We start from the raw sequence: 18,987 nt of genomic DNA, 5'->3' as shown, positions 1-18,987 counted from the left end.
GGTATCAAGTACTTTTATATACACATACCCAAATTAAAAATAAATGTTGCGCATCAGTATTTCCATTGTTGGTTGGGATTACAGAATTCATTAGCAAGTTTTAACCTGTAAAGATGTTGTTTAGAAATTAATTTTGTGGTTTATAGACTCAGGACAAATTAGTTTATTGGCCCTCATGTTGAATGAGAAATAAATATGAAAATACCTGCCTTAATAAATGATTTTTTTCTAATTTAGGAAGTGTTCAGTAGTGATGTTTACATTATAAGCTAGTTTTTTTTAAGATTTTATTTATTTATTTTTAGAGAGGGAAGGGGGGGAGAGAGAGAGAGAGAGAAACATCAATGTGCAGTTGCTGGGTGTCATGGCCTGCAACCCAGGCATGTACCCTGACTGAGAATCAAACCTGCAACACTTTGGTTTGCAGCCCATGCTCAATCCACTGAGCTACGCCAGCCAGGGCTTATAAGCTAGTTTTTAAAATAAGTGTATTTGTCTTTGGTATGCAGTGTTATACTTTGGAAATTAAAAAAAGCCAAATAAGCAGGGAAAAAATGGCAGAAGTATTGATAAGTTTATGAAAATTTTAGTCATGAGGAAAATTAAATTTCCTGTACCAGATTGTATGGTAATTTGCTTATCAGCTGCACATAATTTAAAGTTAATAAGGTAAAATAGCACTTATGGAAGTGTCTTCTCCATTATAGGGGCATTTCACAAATGAAAGCTAAAATCACTAATTTTTCATTCTTTGGGCTGAGTTCATTCATCGTATGTGCAAAGCCTAATAAGTCATGCAAAATGCATACATCTCTTTCCTTTGGTTTCTTTGCTTATGACAACTGCAGTTGCCTCTCACCCACTTCTGAGAAAGTGTGCGTAACAGGCACCGTCGTCTCTTTGTTATAGTATGAATCGTTCAGAATTGCTGTCTGTGAAAGACGTGAACTAATTTGAAGGAACAAGCCAAGTCACTCTGGTTATGTAACACCAAGCGAGAGCATCCTTTCCGAACCGATGTTACTTCCTCGTTGCTCCCTTCCCCTCCGTCAGGACAGCGGTGCTAATCCGGGCACTGACATATAGACTGGAGAGGCTGGTGGCCGCCACGCTGGAGGAAGTGCTCCGCCAGGACCAAGTGCTAAGCTGTAGAAACTCTGTTTAGCTCCCAGACCGACTGGTAATACAGACAGGAAAGCTGACCTAGAGGGCTGACCTCCCCAAGCCCCTGGCTGTAGGCTTAGAGGGTCAACACCAAAAGGAGCCCAGGAGATCATCTGGTTGACTGGTTTCCACAGCGAGGTGCTTTAGATGCTCTGCCTCCGAGTCCCTTGGGGACGCTTATTACAGATGCAGCTTCTGTATGGCAGCTGAAGCAAGACACGGTCCTGGTTTGGAGTCCGGGTCAGGAGGAAAGAAGTACAGGACATCATCAGAGCCACGTGTAAGATTGTAATGTGGACGCATGTTACCTGAACACTTTGTCAATGCGAAATGGCTTCAGTGCAGAGACTGTGCTGTGGGCACGATATGTCCTTGTCCTTGGCAGATACATGCTAAAATATTTAGCACTAGAGGGGCGTGATAGCTTAAATGGCAAAATGTCAACAGCTGAGTCCAGGCCAAGGCGGGAGGGAGTTCTGTTTTTGTTGCAGATTTTCTATAAGTTCCAAAAATTTTTTAAGTTTGAAAATGCCATTTCCTCAGTCCTTTTACTAAACCAGAATCTCTGTGGGTGGTGCCGAAAATCTGTAGTTTAACAAGCTCCCCAGGTGATTCTTAAGTACACTAAAGTTGTATTTAGGTCTCTGGTTAAAAAGAAAGTCTCATTTGAATCACTCTTTCTCTCTTAACAACTTAGTAAAGGCATACATTCTTACACTTGGAACTAATCTTAGTCTAGTGCTTGATAAATGATCAGTCCCCATCCAGATGTTTGTAAATCGTATCTTTGGAAGAAAATATCCCACTTACCCAGAGAAGCTTAAGGAACATTCAGGCCTGGCTACTAGAAGCTGCCCTGTGTGAGGTGCAGGCACCAATCGGGAAGTGTGGCTTATGTTTTCCTCTTGGTGTGCAGCCTGGTCGTGAGCGATTACGAGGCCCTGGTTTGCCCCCCGAAGATGCGGTTAACCCACGAAGCAGCCCAACCACTGTGTGTTTACAGTGAAAAGGAGGAAGCGGTGTTGGTATTATATTAGCAGCTAGACAAATAAAACATTTATTACATACTGGTGTCTGACGAGAAGCACTCTTGATTTGATGAGTCACCCATCTAGCGTGGCTGGTGGCTCATGAGTGTTTATTTGTTTTCTGTGCCAGGCAAGTCCCTCTCCAGCGGATCAGGTATCTACTGGGGCTCCTAAGTACCCAAAGAGAAAGAAGAGAGCTCTTTTGAGTTCACTAGGGAAGAAGAGTTAGGGAAAGGGCGGAGGGAATTGAGTTATATATTGTTAGAGAGGTTTATTTCTGTTTATTTAATTTTTTTTTAAGCTGGACTGGTAAGAGAAGGGAGCAAAGCTGTCCATGTTTCCTTTGAAGAAGGAAGAAAGTCAGGGTGGGAGGGGGCATGTTTTCCTCTGGTGGCCGCTAGGTGGTGCCATTGGCCCAGGTCAGCCTGATGATTCAGGTAGAGTTATCTGTGGTTCACCTGTGCCCTTTACTCACAAATTAGGTGTTTATAAATCAGGGCTGTTTGCTTTCTTCCATTCCTTTTTATCTGGCCCTTGCCCTTGAGCAAAGGAGTCTAAGTGCTTTTTTTAAAATGATATGAAATAACCATACCATTTCCTTTTAAAACGATCAAAATGGAGTTGAGTTGCTTTCTTTCTCTAATGGAGAAGAGTGAGCTCCCCTCCTTTCTGTCTGTGGTCACGGGCTTGGGAAAGAACATAGTTCCCCAGATTAGCACGTGGGCCCTTAGGAAATAAAGCATCACCTCTTCCCGGTCTCGGCTCCAGGGCCCATGCGGAGCCCAGAGGCGACAGTGGTTAAGCCTTGTTACCCACCGCTGAGCACGAGGGCTCTGGTGTGTCATGTGCCCGGGGCGTGGCGGTCTGTGGCCACTCGCTGCTGCCGCCACCGGGTTCGCTGAGTTTGTCGAGAAGCTCAAACATACATCTCGTATCTGTAGCAACTCTCTTTTAACTTCAGCAAGTTGTCTTTATTAAAGCAAATAGAATTTTAAGAAACAGAACATTACACATTTGTACGGTATCTGAACTCAGGCTTCCCTACAAAATACAGAACCTGCAGCCTGCACTTGAGGGCATTAAAAACTTGGTATTATTAACAGAGTGCCTTTTATTAAGTCCCTAAAATGTGTCCCACATTGTGTGGGCACTTCACACATGCTAACCCTAACACTCACAGTACCTACTGGGCTTCTCCTGTGCACAGAGTGAGATGTGGCCTATTCCTGCGTTTTGCAAGTAGAATCTTTGGTAAAAACTGTAGTCACAGTAGAACTTCTGTTGTTAGAGTACAGAACAGATTCTAAAACTATAACTATTTGATTTTTTAAAAAAAAACATGCAAAGAACCAGCTTGGCTGTCGTGTTGCAAAAGGCATCAGCTGCAGCTGCAATCATTTGTGGTCAGAGAGGCCCAAATGTTCCTGGTTGGGCTGTGGCTTTGTTTAGAATTAAGAGGCTTATAAAGGAAGCCATAGAAACCCTGAGTTCCCCAATTGCTGTGGTGCAGGAAACGGGGCAGTTAGTCAGCATCCATTGTCCTGCCTGGATTGTTTAAGATTTCATTTCGAGACAGCCTGAAAACGCTTCATGGCTTGATTATGTGGTTATTATCAGGCTTCCTCTTCTCAACATTTGCTTTAGAAACCATTGTGGGAAGAACATTTCTGCAACTATCGTGAAATACCTACCTACCTTTGATGTCATTAAGGTCTAAGCCCTTTATGTAACAGAGATTGATGTGAGGAGGAAGAAATACGCCTCTTCTGGGTTGCTGGTCTACGGTACTTTGTCAGCGGAATACATGATTGGAGAGCACCATTAACTGTGGTTACGTTCAAAAGACCCACTGGTACCCGTGCAGGTGCTCGGGCTCCTGTTTGAAATCGACTTTTTTTCCCTCCTGTCCAGAGCCATGGTGTGATTAGGTCTCTGTGTTAGCTGTGCTGAGGACCTGCCTGACTCCCACAGGGGTCCCCAGAGAATGGCTCAGATTCTGCAGAGCCTGTATTCTAAGCCCAACCCTCTGAAGCACAGCCCGAGGTGCCCTGAACACCGACTCAAGTCCTCGCGTGCCCGTCCTTCCTTGGAGAGCTTCCCGAAGAGAAGGCCATCCTGGGCCACACCCCCGGGGTGCTGAGTCACCACCTGTGGATGGGGCCAGGACAGGCGTGTTTTTGAAAAGCTCCCCCAGTGACTCTCACTTGTACCTCCCATTAACTCGTCTAGTGTATCTTTTTCAAAAAAATCATAACCCACCTGAAGTTCTTAGACAAGGACTAAACGATAATAAATTTGACATTTTAAATTCAGTATGGTGAAGGCATTATGGAATGAACACATTTGTTGTCTTTTGATAACTTTGGGTATTACTCAGAAAATGCATTCTCGCTTCTGATGATATTTTCAAATGGCAAGGTGGAGGTGGTGGGGTGGGTGGAATTTTATAAGTTTCAGAACAAGTTTCCTTCCACTGCCGGTCCCAGGAATTTATACTATGATGATGATGCCGGTCCCAGGAATTTATACTATGATGATGATGATGACGACGATGACGATGATGAGATTCCCTATTCCTACCTTCAGGAGAATGGCGTTTCACCTGGAGCTCCTTAACTCTTGGGTGTATCTTCTCCACGGCTCTCCTCTCCTGTGTTTTCACTTCCTGCAGCCATGCTGCACCCCTTGTTGCTCCCTGAGGCTTGATTCTGCCTTGTTCTCATCCCTCCCTTGCTACTGACTCCTGAGTCTGGCCCTGCCCTGGCTTGGGGTGCCGCTTGCCTAGGTATCTGTCACCTGCCCTCACAATGTAGACCCCAGAGCAGCCTCACCATCACCTGGGCGACCAAGGAATGCAGACTTTAGGGCTCCATCCAGCCTGCTCGGATCCGAGTGTGCATCTCGAGATCCCCACACCAAGCCATCCAGGTGCATGCTGCCGTGTGAGGGCACCGGTGTCCGGGGCATCGCCATCCATCCCATCCTTCTTCCTGCCCGCTCTCTCCAGTGCAAGTTTGTCTCTCTGTCATGTTGGGCTGCTCTTTGTCCGCACTGTAGATTTGGGCTTCATGTTTCATTTCATTTTGCCTGTCATTCATTGATTCATTCAGAAACTCATGGGCTGCCTCCCAGTACTGAGCGTTGGGGCTGCAGGGAGCAAAACCAGACCTGGTTCCTACCATCATGAAACTTACCCGAAGTGGGAGGAGCAGCTGTTAACTAATCACATCACTACTTATAACTGTGAGATTGCAGTGAGCACTTCAGAGGAGAGAGCCGAGAACACCGCTGGGCGGTTAGGGACAGTGGGGAGGCTTCCCCGAGGAGGTGATGCTGTGCTGAGCACTGGGGTGTGTGCAGGAGTCAAGCAAAAAGCAGGGATAGCTTTCCAGGCAGAAGGAACAACACATGCAAAGGCCCAGTTCTTTATAGAAACCTTGCAGAGAATTAATAAAAAAGGAACATTGAGTTGCTCTTAAGTCCTTCATCTTTATCTGCTCCTCTGCCCAGCCTGGTCAGATTTACAACTTCTTCATTCCTTAAGCTGGCCTCCACCCTTGGCTTCCTACCTGCATGATGCGACCGACCGTGTGCTCAGCTGCACACTTTTCAGGTTGTTAGTCTACCACGCCACAATTGCGTTCACTAGTTAAGCCACTTTCCTTGTTGTTCCCTGACTATACCGTGGTCAGAGTCTAACCTTCCCACTAATCCCCCCTTCATACATGTATTCTTAAGTAAACTTGATATTGAAAAATAAAATACATACAACAAAGGTGTGCACAAATCATAAATGCAGAGCCTGATAGATTTTCTCCCACCAATCTCATTAGTGCCCAGATCAAGAAATAGAATAGTGTAGTATCCCAGAAGACCCTGGGCCCCCCTCCGTCCTTGCACCCAGAAGTAACCAACCACCTTCCTGTTTGCTCTGAGCATGGATTAGTTTTGCCTGTGTTAAAACTTCGTGTGACTGTGTTCATGCTATCGGTAATCTGTTGTGTCTGGCTGCTGTTACTCAACCTGATTTTGGAGGAATTCATTCCTGTCGTGTGTAACAGTCATCCCTTTACGTCCTTCTTTGTGTAGTCACGTGCGGTGTGCCCCCACCACAACTTACTCATTCTGCTGACGGGCATTTTGGTCTTTTCTAGGTTGGGGCTACTGTGAAGATTCTTGCATACCTATTTTAGCGAAATAAATGGCACATTTCTTCTGTTGGGGATGTGCCTTGAAGTAGAATTGCTGCGTCACAGGATATACGTAGGTGCAGTGACGTAGATACTGCTGGACCGCGTGTACCGCCAGCAGTGCTTGAGCGTGCCAGGCGCTCCGCACCCTGCTCAGCGCTTGGTTTTTCAGACTTCCCTGGAGCCGTCCTGCTGGGTGTGTGGTGCTGTTGCTCTGTGGTGTTAATTTGCATTTCTCTGACAACTAATGTGGCTGCTGTATTCTAACAGGTTGTTTTCCTGCTTGATTCACAGGTGCTCTTTATATATTTGTAAATATGGATTGCAGATATTTCTGTGGGTTGCCTTTTTATCCTTTGAAATAGTTTCTTTTCATGAATAGACGTTCTTAATTTTAATGTGATGAAATTTACTAGTAAATGTCTTTATATTTTAAACCATTTTCACAGCACATTTAGTTCTGTAAAACCTTAGGGGAGGGATACACAAATATATAATAAAAGAGGAAAACAAACAAAAGCTTGGGAAGATTTAGACCAAAGAGATAATACAACACACAGACAAGCCATGTAACCCTGTGAACATGTTATAATTTCACGGTAAGTTTTCTTAGAGCTTCTTAGAAGTCAAAACTCAAGCAGAAGTGTGGTCTGTTACGTAGTTCTCGTTATTCTCGTGTGGTCCTCATATTGCGAAGATCAACTTGGACAGATTCGGGGTGCGTTCGCACATAACTGGTAATGTGCATATCAGAGAGCTAACGGGTACATCTTCTGTTACAGGTTATTCAGCGATAGTTATGACCTCCCGATTACGAGCGCTGGGTGGAAGAATTAATATACGCGCCTCAGAATTACCCAAAGAGAAAACTCGAGCTGAAGTCGTCTGCAGCATCCGCTTTTTAGATGGCTCGGTACAGACCTTTAAAGTTAATGTAAGTTCTCCAACTTTAATTTTTTATGAGCTAATGCCCCTGAGAAATAATTTTTTCTTCATTTTATAAATCAAGAGATGGAAACTATTTTAAAACGAAAGCTTAAGGTCTCAGATCTTGTATGCTGAGGTTGGACTGGAAATAGCCTTCAAGACTATGCCCACACTCTCACCTCCACCCGGACAGTCTCTCCCCCTCTCCGTTGTGACGTGAACTTGTATGATTCTTAGATGTTACTTCTTCTGTGACGTTTTTGCCAACTTTCAGAGCTAGTGCTCCAGTCACTATGGTGTCCTGCATGTGCCTTATCAGAGCCTGTGTCACACTGCGTGAGCAATAGTTGTGTTTATTAGGGTACATGTTGCTCTTTGAAGCGTCAGCTCCTGGAGGACAAGAACAGAGTCATTTCCCCAGGACCTGGCACGGGGCTGGGCACACAGCTGGTGCTCATTAAACGCGCAGACGGGCGGGTTCTCTGTGGGGGGCGGTTGCACAGTTAGCCTCACAGGAAGGCCTGGCTGCTCCCACCGCAAGCCCACGGCAGAGTGGGCTTAGGAAGGAGGGCTCCAGCGTCCCGGCCAGCAGTGAGATGTGTGCAAGGTAGCTATCCCCACTGCCCCGCCCCACCCCACTCACCGCGTAGGCTCGTGACCTTTGCCTGCCTCTCCCATTCTCTGGCTAGTCCCAAAGGGCTCAGTCCCCGCCCTGGGCTGGCTGCCAGCTGCTGTCCCAGCCTGGAAAGTTCAGTGTGTAAGGAAAGGTACCAGAGAGAGAAGGTGGGGGATGAGAATACCTAAAGGGCGATAAAAGGCCACAAGACCTTAAAGGATAACAGAAACTGACCCCTGTGTCTCCTGCCGCCCCCATAAGTTTGCCTTTTGCGGCACCCGTCACCGTGGCCCTTGAAGGCTGAGCAGGAAACGGGGAGAGGGCAGTTCCCGTAAAGTCCAGCATGATGGTGGGTGCTGATTTCCCCTTCCCTGTCCAGGGTTAGGACAGCTGCCTTGCCTCCCTCTAGGGGATAAGACGCAGGCCGGTGACTAAGGACATGGGAATTTGGACCCCGTGCCTGGCAGAGAGTGGAAATGGACAGGAGAGATAGGTGTTCCCCAGCTTCTGCCCACCTCCCCCGTCCGCTTCTGCAGGCCCCCAGGCCCAGGGCCCCCATCTTTTGCAGGTGGGGGACATTATTGCAGCAGAAGGACACACCCCAACCAGGGCATGCCATTGTCTAGTTAGCTGTCTCTGGAATCAAAGTGGGGGCTTAGGACACACACCTGTGGCGTATTTATTAGGCCAGTTTGTAGAAAAACCATCCTCTGGGGCAGCACTGCCCAGGAGAACGTTCTGCGGTGCTGGGAGGTGGTCTGGATCCCCGCTGGCCCACACGGGCGCCACCAGCCACGTGTGGCTATCCAGCACTGGGAATGTGGCCAGAGTCCCTGATGAACTAAAGTTATTTTAATAAATGAAAATGTAAATAGTTTTCTCATACTTCGGGTAGTGCGGCCCTTGTGAGTATTTCTTAGAGTACATCAGAGGCCCTCGGGTGCTCTCTGGCGGTGGGGCCTGAGAATCTGCATCTTAACTGCCCGCCAGGCAAGCTTCAGGCACATTACAGTTTGGAGAACCACTGATTCAGGGGCCTTCTGTCAAGGTCAGACATACTTCCTCAAAAAGCAGCCGCTTTGGTTCACTGAACTTTGTCCTGCATTCTGGTTCCTTTTAACATCATCATCTATAGAATTTTGTGATTGAACCTGCTCTGCAGAGGTCACGTGTATCTCTTCTGGTTGCTGTATACTGACAGCTTCATTTCTGTCTGACGCCCTTGTTAAAATTGTTGTCAATCTGGAGCTCCTCCGCAGCCATGTGTCTTCTTCCTGACAAGAGCAGGAGTGCTTATTTAACAGATGCTTACTGAGCACCTCTGTGCCAGGCTTTGCTCCGGATACAAAGGACACAGCAGTGAACAGAACAGAGCAAGATTCCGTAAAGGAAATGGACCATAAACAAATGTATACCATGCGGTGGTATTATGTGCTTAGAAGAAACATAAAGCAGAGTAGGTGGGTGGAGAGGGCCAAGGAGGGACAAGGGGGTGGGGTCGTCATTTTACAGAAGTGGTCAGGGAAGACCTCACCTAGAGGAAGTGAGGGAAAGAATCCTGTGCTCCCTGGAGGAAGTGCATTCCAGGGAAAAGAAACAGCCGTGCAAGAGCCCTGAGGCGGAATCCTGGTCGGTGCCGTCACAGACCAGTTTGTGGAAGTAAATGCGTCAGGAGCAGAATGAGCAAAGAGAGGTCAGAGAGATAACAGGTGTTGCAATGGGGAGGGTTGTGCAGAGCCTTGTAGGTCATTCTGCGAGCGCTGGGTTTGTCCTGAGGGAGGTGGAAAGCATTGGTCGGTTTGGGCAGAGACCCGGCGTGAGCTGACTCAGGTGTCGCACTGCAGCCGAGGGCCGAGAGACTGTCAGAACAGTCCAGGTCAGGCAGTCAGACCATTTATCCACCAGCTGACTGCACCAGACACGGAGTTTCCCGGGGCCTCTGTTTGCTTATCAGCCACGGGGCTGCTGATGACGACTTTGCAGAGTTGCTGCAAAGAAGAGACATGCTGTAGGAAACGTGCATGTAGTCGTAGCATGTCTGGCTCCTTGTAGATGTTCAGGAGATTGCAATTGTTAATAATATAAAGTATAAAGCCATAGAAATAATCATTTCAACCAGGGGAGCAGGTAGCTCTTGGGTGTACTGAGAGAGTGTCTCATCATTTAGGGGGAGAGAATGTCTCATAATTCAGCACACGTGCTGGGTCATCTTTTCCACAGCGTCACGGTTCCCTTGTAATAGAGATGTCCCGGGCAGAGGGCAGAGGGCAGAGGTGGCAGGGACAGGGCCCTCGGGCAGGAAAGGGGGCTGTGTTCAGGAAATGGGCGTGTCCCCTGTTCCCACACGTCAGGTCCAATGACAGGAGACCGTGCCAAAGAAGAGCTGGGGGAGGAGGCCTGACCGTTACCTAACGTCCTCCCCCGGTCACTGCGACCTACTTTTCAGTACATTATCTGCACTCAAAAGAGCTGCCTTTGCTTCTCCATCCGGTCTATTTCTGAGTCATATTGTCCTGAAGTTCAATGGTTCGGCTCAAAGGATTCCTGAGAAGTCAGCCCATTGAAGCAGAATCTGCAGCTTCCCGAACGTCCCACGCTGTTTCCCACCCCTGTGCCTTTGTGCCGGGCTGCCTGCTTGAAATGGCTTTTCTTGGCTCCTGTACCGGGAGGGAAGGGGCGTCACTCAGCCCCATGACCCTCGCAGACCCAGGTTGGGGTTGTTTTCGCTCGACCCCAGACTGAGTTCGTGTTGTCCTTTCATGTGTTCACCCTGCCCTGAGCGTGTCACCGCACTTGACAGCGTTTGACATTCCATGTGACAGTGGCTGCTTCCATGGCTGGCCTCTCTGGGAGGGCAGGAGAAGGACATTTATGTGGCTTTGTCCCCGTGCCCAGCATCGTGCCTGCTCTATGGACTCTGGGTGCAGAAGGTGGCCGCGCACTGCCCTGGATGTGAGGTGCGGTTGAATGTCCCCGCTGGCTTCTCACTTCTGATGATGAGGAGCAGTGAGGCAGATAATCCCCCGGCGCGTCACATGCCAAATCACTTCGAGGGTACTTTGGGTGGCATTTGAGTATTCTTAGCCTCTTCCTTCACGTGGTTAGCGGAGAGCTTTTTCTTCCCCCAAACACAGGGCGCTGCCTCCTGAGGAGCCAACTACCCTTGTGGGATTAGCGTTGTGCTGGGGATAATCTGTGGGTGGGTCTCGGAGCCTTTGCTTTCCCAGTGATGGCTGAGTTTTCCAATTTAGTCGTCGTCACTTGGGCATCTCGGCTGGGGGGAAGCAAGAAGTCTTACAGAGTTTCACTACACTGTCTTCAGTTGTATCTGTGTCGTTTTTCTTAACCCTGCTTCCCGCAGGTGCCGTGTGGCCTCTGAACTTGAAATTCATCGAAGCATTTCTTAGTGTGGGACGTGCGTGCCACGTCCCACAAAATCTCTCTGAATGTTTTTGCTCCTTTTCCCTTATAATAACAATTTTTTAGCCACCAGTTTGTAATTCGTTTTAAAATTTCATTTTAAAATTTTGCCCACCTGGCATTTTTTTTTCTAGAAACAAGATACTGGTCAAGTTCTTCTGGATATGGCATCCAACCACTTGTGCGTGACCGAAAAGGAGTATTTCGGTTTGCAGCATGGCGATGAATCAGTGGACTCTCCCGTGAGTACCATCCCTTTGAGATGCGCTGGACTTCTGCCCAGTTTGGTTTTATATCTTATGTTTTCTTACCCAGCAGAGATGGTTGGAAGCAAGCAAACCCATCAGGAAGCAGTTAAAAGGTGAGTGTGACCTCATTTCACTTGAACACTCGGGTGTTAGTGTATCATGACCCAGTTCTCTCCTCCAATCAAAAGTGTGCCTGTCACATCTGGTACCTGGATTCCAGGTAGTCTGGGCAATGTGAGTGAGCTGACTTCTCCCTGTCTGACTCCTAAGTGAGCAGAGATGCTTCCAGACCAGCCCCCAAGGGTCCTCCTCAGTTGTGAGCAAGACAGGGAAAGGTGAAAGAAGGCAGCTAAGAGCCAGGAAACCCATGCTGTTTTTACAAGGGAAGGAGGATGGCCTTTTCTAGCCCAGCTGTGAGGGGCAGGCTAGGAAAGAAAGACACACACACACACACACACACACACACACACACACACACCTCGAGCCCTTTCCAACAGCATAGTTCCAGGCACTGGAGCCCAAGGCATAGGCAGGTGATGTCACAGGTGCAACACACAGCTCATCCACCAGGAGCGGGTCCCAGTGCAGGTTAACTCCCAGGCACGTGGGCTTTCAACATCGCGCTCTGGTCCTCTTTATGCGCCTTGTGCCCCAGACAAACCAGGCTGACCTGCTGGCAAGGGGAGAGACCATTGTAGGATAGTTTTGAGCATATGATAGGATGCTCTGGGTGCACAGAGGAGGGCAAGACAGACTTCGAGGCCTGTCTGGGACACTCGGTGACGGCTTGCAGAGGTAGAGAGGGGAGCCAAAAGGACACCCAAGGCAGCTGGGGGACTTAGCTGTCCCCTGATGTGCAGCTGGTCGGCCTGCACCCAGAGCGACAGCGCCACCCACCCTGGAACCAGGCAGCTGTACAGACATATGTTCATAGGTACGCACATACCAATTTGAAGTCTTTGACACGAGGCAGCGATACAGAGAGATGACACTAAGAGAGGGAGGGTGGGGCAGGAATGAACTAAGGTAGAGGAGACGGCGAGAAGAGCCTGGCGGAGAAGGCTGGGGTTTCAGAGAGCAAGTGCGTGCCGAGCACTTGGGTAGGGCCAATGGGTGTTCACTGAGGAATGGAGAGGGGTGACACTGGCATTGTGGAGAGCACAGATCTTAGCAGCACAATCTGAATCTCTCCTATTGCTCTGTCCAGCAGAAGAAATGGGCTCATTTTATCCATGCAAGCAGACTGAGTCTTGGTACCATTGCACAAAGCCATCTCTGAGTCTGTTAATTATGCAATATTTGCTAGTATATTAATCACTTTTGGAATACACTTTACATTCAAAGCATGACATTTTCCAGTATAAAAATGTTTTTGAAACATGGCCTAGCAGAATCAGAAACCCCAGTGCTGTAATTTGGGGGTCAGCTATGTGACTTAAGAAAAGTCACACCTCCAGGTCTGTTAGTTGGCTGCTATGTAAAAGGCTGGAATCAGTAGAAACCTCACCTGTTCACAACCGTGGTGGTGTTAAAGTCGAGAACGTATGTGAAAATGTGTGAAAAGTATAAAATCGTTATATATGGGAGATAGCATTTCTTTGTGAGTTTTGTGCAATTTGCTGATTTAAGAATTTTTTAAATTCCTAAAACAGATAATGGGGTGTACTGCTTGAACAGCCCTAAGTTAAACATGTAATAGGAAGTAGATAATGCCTCTCGTTCAATGCTGATGTTACAAAGATATTTTACTTCTTGTAGACATGGAGATTTCTGAACAATCACTTAACTTATATACTCCTTTTTTTGAAATTAATGCTTTTATTGATGGAAAAGCTATGGTCTAGTGAAAAATGCATCACTTATGGGAGAATAGCAGCTTACATACCTTGACTTTTTTTAAGGGAAAATTTAATTTGTTTTTAAAAAATGTTGTAGGAGGTTTCCCCTGTACCCTGCATTTTCGAGTAAGATTTTTTATACCTGATCCCAACACACTGCAGCAAGAACAAACCAGGTAATCCATTTTTTTTAAAGTTTTCTATTTAGTATATAAAAATGGGTAATCACTGAAACTGTACTCTGTATTTTATCACTGGGGCCAAATCTTTCATTTGGGTATAACTGCACCAATAATTGTGATCCAAGTGAAAATTGGGGTACACAGATTGAAATTTTAATCGCCTAATTCGTTTTCAGCCTCGGGTCTGCTTGTCTAAAATCCCAGCACACTCCCGTCCGTGCCTCCTGCCTTCCCCCGACCCCCACCCCCACCCCCACCCCCGCCTCTGGTGCCCATTGAGCTCCAGTGTTCAGAGAACGAAGCTCCTTTCTCCTGATGCAGGCAGGGTTTGGAAGACAAGCTTGTGAACCAGGCCTCTCTAGATCACGTAGCATGGTATCTCTGCAGGGCTGGAATTGAGGCTCTTTAGAGTAACAGGAGGTCTCGAAGCTAAGAATTCTCTATCAGATCCCCAGTTGGTAGGAGCTGGAATGGAGAGCAGGGCAGGGCTAGCTTCTCTCCTTGGTGAATCAGCCAGCCAGGGCAGGCAATCTGTGAACCAGATAAGGGAAAGAGGGCTGTGATAGGAGTTGTTTACCCCTCGGGGCTTGGTGTTTGGCGGAAGCTTTGTGCTGGTGCACGTGGGTTTCCTAGGTGGGGAGCAGTGTTTGGAACGGAGCGGGCGGGCACAGGAGAGCTGTTGCTGTTTGAACAGGTACTGTGCAAACTCAGCTTGCCTCTGCTCTCCCCCATGGCAGCATTAAGCCCTTTTGTTCTTGATACTTTTAATTTTCTTGGGCAAGGGTCGGGGGAGCTCTTCCACCAAGAACAGCAGTGAATGGATGTTCAGGAATATTGAATTAATTGTTTGCTCACTGTGGCCATGAGCCTACCACCAGACACAGATCACTGTCTTGTTTCTCTCCCTCCTTGCTTTTTTTAATGGCAGTCACATGGCCACATTTTAATTCTCAGTATGTTTAAAGGCCAAATACTAGTCTGTTACTGTTTTGCTGTCTTTGGGCATCTCTTCTTCCCTCCACAGTAGCAGACACTGGGGGTTCGACTGTGTGTGCCCTGAGGTTAACTTTTAAGCTAGTGTGAGAGATGTCCGTCACACTCAGTGGGTGACCGTGGGCAGAGCACGCAGTGGGTCAAGTTTCCTCCCTTAGTGGCCCCGTGCTCCGGTGGACTGAGGGGTCGTGTAGAGATGCTCGGCCCAGCGGGTCAGTCCACAAGTGGTGGTCAGTCCATAAAGTGGTGACATTACCTACGAGAATATGTGTTTGAAATGACCCCAAGCCATTACTAAATATCAGGTTCTGTTCGAGGGATGCTTTAAGAATGGCGTGATGAGATACACATATAAATATAAAAATATAAATATATCTAAAATATATATAATATAGATGTGTACAGTGAGTTTTTTAATCACAACCCCACAGTAAAAGGATTTTGATTCATTACACAAGTACTGAAGCAAACATTTCATAAAATAATAGTAAATGCAAAAGTACCCTAACGTTTTCTGTTGTTCTTTCTCCTCTTAAAATGCCAGTCGTGGCCCATGAAATCCATTTTACCACCAAACAGTGGGTTCCAACCCCAAGTGTAAACCGTGCTGCCTGCACCGGTGGTGCTGCCCCTCACCCCGTCCCGTCCCTGCGGTGCTCTCCAGAGAGGGATGGGGTGGAGGGTTCGCTGGGGCCAGCCCAGTGCTCGCGTCCCTCTCCAGCACCCTTGGGCACTGGACCTGCACTTCCATAGCCGTGGGGAAGAAGCTCGCTGCCTTTGGGAGCCCACGGAATCTTCCTGCTCGGGCTCCCTGGCCTGAGAGGGACAGGTGGGGAGTTCAGGACAGAGAGAAGGCTCGGGAGACCTGCGCACGGCAGTCTTGGGAGAGGGGGAAACAGATGTGCTTGGTGGTAGAATTACGGCCAGTGGGCGGAGGCTGCAGGGGGGCAGGTTTGGGCTCAAGATGAGTAATTGACTAATTTTTGTTTTTACCTAAGTCCCATATAAACTTCAGTTGGTTGATGTGTTCCTCCTAAAATTCAATTCTACAGGACCGACACCCAGCCCCACCGCCCCGCCTCCCTTCTTAGGATCGGTGGTGTCCACAGGGTGGTGTAGAGTATAGCTGTCACCTTCTAGGATTTGGGCACCAGATTTCCCTTTCATGCAGCATGGAACCATGGCAGCAGCCACCCCTGTGGCTCCTATAGAGCTGGGCCAGGCTTCTACCATTAACTTATTACATTAATTTATGTGTGTGTGCGTGTGTGTGTGTGTGTTGTTTGCTTGTGTTTACTTAAAAGAAGAGTTTTACCTGTGTTCCTGGCACATAGTATTTTATGAAGCCCCAGCTCTGTAGCTTGTCCAAAAGTTAAGTTCCCTTTTAGAAATCTAGCTCTTAAGAGTCAAAGAAGGGGTACAGTGGTAGTACTTGTTGTTTTCCAGGGACCCAGGCAGGGAGGCGTTTGCTGCCTTTTCTGAAGTTGAGCTCATGGACGGGGTGTCGTCTGGGAGCGCTCATGCAGTTCTGAGAACAGGCGTGCCAAGCTCCTCTTCTAAATGTCTTTCCTTTATTCTCACCGCCAAGTAAACATCTCCTTGATAGTCAGCCTTCCCAACTGCTGTTTCTGATAAATTTAGATCTTTGTAAACAGAAGTTTATTTCCTGGCAGACTCAGAATTAGGCTCCTTTGACATGTCCAGGAGCCTGCTCAGTCTGGGTCTCGTCCCACTATTCCGATCTGTTCCCCATGAGGTCACGGGGTTTACGCAGCAGCTTTGCTGAAGTTGCACGACGGAGAGAATATGCTAAACGCCACCGAATGATGCACTTTAGAGTGGTTAAAATGGTACATGGTACATTACGTGCATTTTACTACAATGAAAAAATTCAAATTACAACATCATTCCCAAAAAAAGCTTTGCCGAATGTATGACAAGGTAGCGTTTGATGAATGGTGATGTCCAGGTTCAGGTTCTCATTTATATCCCTAGGAAGATAACCTGATTAGCTGGGCTCATCAGCGAAAGCCCAGATTTACCATCGGATTATCTCTAATTCTCTCCCTTCTCTTCTTTCTCTCAGTAGCATTGTGGGAGGAGAGAACACTTAATTCTGGTTGAATGTCAGCTTGGATAAACATAGCAACAAACTAGAAAGGACTGATTATGTTCTCCTAGGTGGACAAGGCAGAGCTTCCAACACGGGATAAACGTGAATCAGCAAATCTGTGCTATACCGTGTCTCAGTGCTTGTCTTCAACCCGTGCAGGGTAGCCAGCCAACAGCAATTATAATCAAAGTAGTATCAGAGTTAGGAAATTGATCCTAAGCTTTTTGTCACCAGATGCATCATAAGTTCGTAGCCTAGTGAGATATTATTCCATAGCATAAGTGTGCAGGTTAAAATAAGACATAACTGATCCCATATAACCTGTCTGAACATCAGTTGCCTCGTCTGTAAAAGACGGAGGTGGTGGCGCCTGCCTCACAGAGCTATTATGAGGCTGAAATGAGACAAAGTTATAAAACATCGTGCGCACAGCCCGGAGCTGTGCAAGTAGGAAGTTGTAATGCCGTGGGAAGCATTCACGTCTCAAAATGCCAGCACCTTACCCTTTAAACATAAATTTGAAGGAATCATGAGAATAAGCTATTTGAATTGCCGAAATTATCTCTCTCCGGCCCCTAAATTGTATTTTAAGAACTTTCACTTTTGTCCTCCTGGCCAGACACTGGAATGTCTATCCCACTTGAGTCCAGGCTTTAAAGAAGAGTGGGAGCTCGTGGCCAAGTGTCATGGGTATGCCGCATCTCTAAATTTAACGCTCTCCAGGGCCCTTCCCAGCCTGCACAGCACTGCAGGTGCTGCTGTGCCCCGCTACCTGGGTGGAGAGCAGACTCACAGGATGCTGGGGCGCCTGTGACGACTTCCCGAGCTCCGCCTACGAGTCAGGTCCCGGGTTTTGAAGTGACAGCGCTTACAAGGAAGTGCAGAATCCAGCTTGGAGGCCTTGGCAGCCTCTCGTCGCCTGTCGCACTGGTGCTGGAACACCCACAGTTCCTGGGACACAGGGAAAAACCCAGCTGGGTGTTTGCTTCCCCGCCAAGGAGATGTCTTCATAGACCCTCCCCTCCCTCAGCAACTTCATGCAGAGGGTACGTGGGTGTGCAAATGCCATGTTCAGAACAGCAGCCCCTCAAGTGTGTGGGGGCTGCCTGTGCAGAACGTCATAGGTACTGGTGCTCTCAGATCCCCCAAATTTGATTGGAGAGGTCCAGGCTGAGTGCGGGGCACTCCCTGACCAGCGAATCCTTGAGGGGCTACGTCCACCCCACCCATCCCTGCCCAGCCACCCCGAGGACTGCGTGTTCTGGCGTGAGGCTGGTGGGAAGCCGCCCTGCAGATCCAGACTGAGGCAGCCGCTCCAGCCCTCATTGCCTAAGGGGCGGCCTTGAAATGTGCAAAACGATTCCTGATGCTTTAGACAAAAAAAAAAATGTGTTTTTGTGTATTTTGTTTATCAAATGTACAAGTCATATTTCAATTTGAGCATGATGAATTAATGCAAACAATTGTTTCATAGGCATTTGTATTTCTTACAACTGAAGATGGATATTTGTGAAGGAAGGTAATGAGACTTTTGCATTTTTCTTTCCCTGTCAGTTGCCAGCCTAGCAGAACTGCTGGTTCCAATCAAACGAGCATGCACTGCTGGTAGCAGCACCAAACGGGAACAGAGAGCGGATGTTGAAAGCAGCATCCTGTGTAATATTATACTTTGGACATCCATCCAAACTCGGTCCTTGGTGTAGAGAGGCTGAGGACCAATAAAATTTGTTTCATGTTGTTTCAATGCTATTACAAAAGGTACAGTTATCTTTCTGGTAAAGACCTGAGAAATTTTAAAGGGAGGGAGGGACCCCGAATGTAACACGGATTTCCCTCAGGAAGGCAGATCAGGCCTCAGTTAGATCCCCCTCAGAGCCCCTCAGTACCTGGGGATGGTCTGTTTCCTCCCTGGGACACTTCTCCGCTCAGACACGTGAGCGTCTGCCTGTGATTCATCACTTCTTGTGTATCAGGACCGCCTCCGAGGCTGGAAGGTAGTCCGCCCGTAACTCAGGAAGGGAGGGGGGCCAGTGGCCCCTGAGCCGCCTCCTCCCAGTCCTGAGTCATTTCCTGACTTGTGGGAGGAAGCGCGGCAGGTGAACGGCTGGGGACAGCCGCCTCGTATTCCGGTTCTCCTCATCCCTTTGCTCCCGTCAGTTTAGTTCCCCGAGGTGGGTCTTCAGAAGCCTCCGCTGTGCTCTCATAGGGCAGCTTGCAGGCTGGTGGGGGAAGTGGGACAAGAGCCCATGAGGCAGTTAGGCCCGATAC

General features: G+C 48.0%; 1 protein-coding gene across 9 annotated transcripts in view; it reads left to right on the top strand.

Moving 5' to 3' along the window:
• The window catches only part of PTPN3 (protein tyrosine phosphatase non-receptor type 3), a 103,696-nt gene that overhangs the window by 23,155 nt on the left and 61,554 nt on the right, over nt 1-18,987 (top strand). For 4 of the 9 annotated variants that reach the window (XM_045840328.1, XM_045840323.1, XM_045840329.1 and 1 more), the window contains 5 exons: nt 7,165-7,316; nt 11,480-11,587; nt 11,661-11,706; nt 13,529-13,607; nt 18,194-18,238. In XM_045840328.1, the coding sequence (XP_045696284.1) occupies nt 7,182-7,316; nt 11,480-11,587; nt 11,661-11,706; nt 13,529-13,607; nt 18,194-18,238 (413 nt within the window). In that variant the 5' untranslated portion in view covers nt 7,165-7,181. Of the gene's footprint in view, nt 1-7,164; nt 7,317-11,479; nt 11,588-11,660; nt 11,707-13,528; nt 13,608-17,748; nt 17,766-18,193; nt 18,239-18,987 lie in introns of those variants that run through there. The other 5 variants (XM_045840327.1, XM_045840322.1, XM_045840325.1 and 2 more) reach the window with 4 other exon arrangements.

The sequence above is a fragment of the Phyllostomus hastatus genome, unplaced genomic scaffold (genome assembly GCF_019186645.2).
Source record: "Phyllostomus hastatus isolate PE091 unplaced genomic scaffold, TTU_PhHast_1.1 phas_contig_34, whole genome shotgun sequence".
NCBI lineage: Eukaryota > Metazoa > Chordata > Mammalia > Chiroptera > Phyllostomidae > Phyllostomus > Phyllostomus hastatus.
Note: the sequence above shows the minus strand (reverse complement) of the source record. Positions and strands in the feature narration are given on the sequence as shown.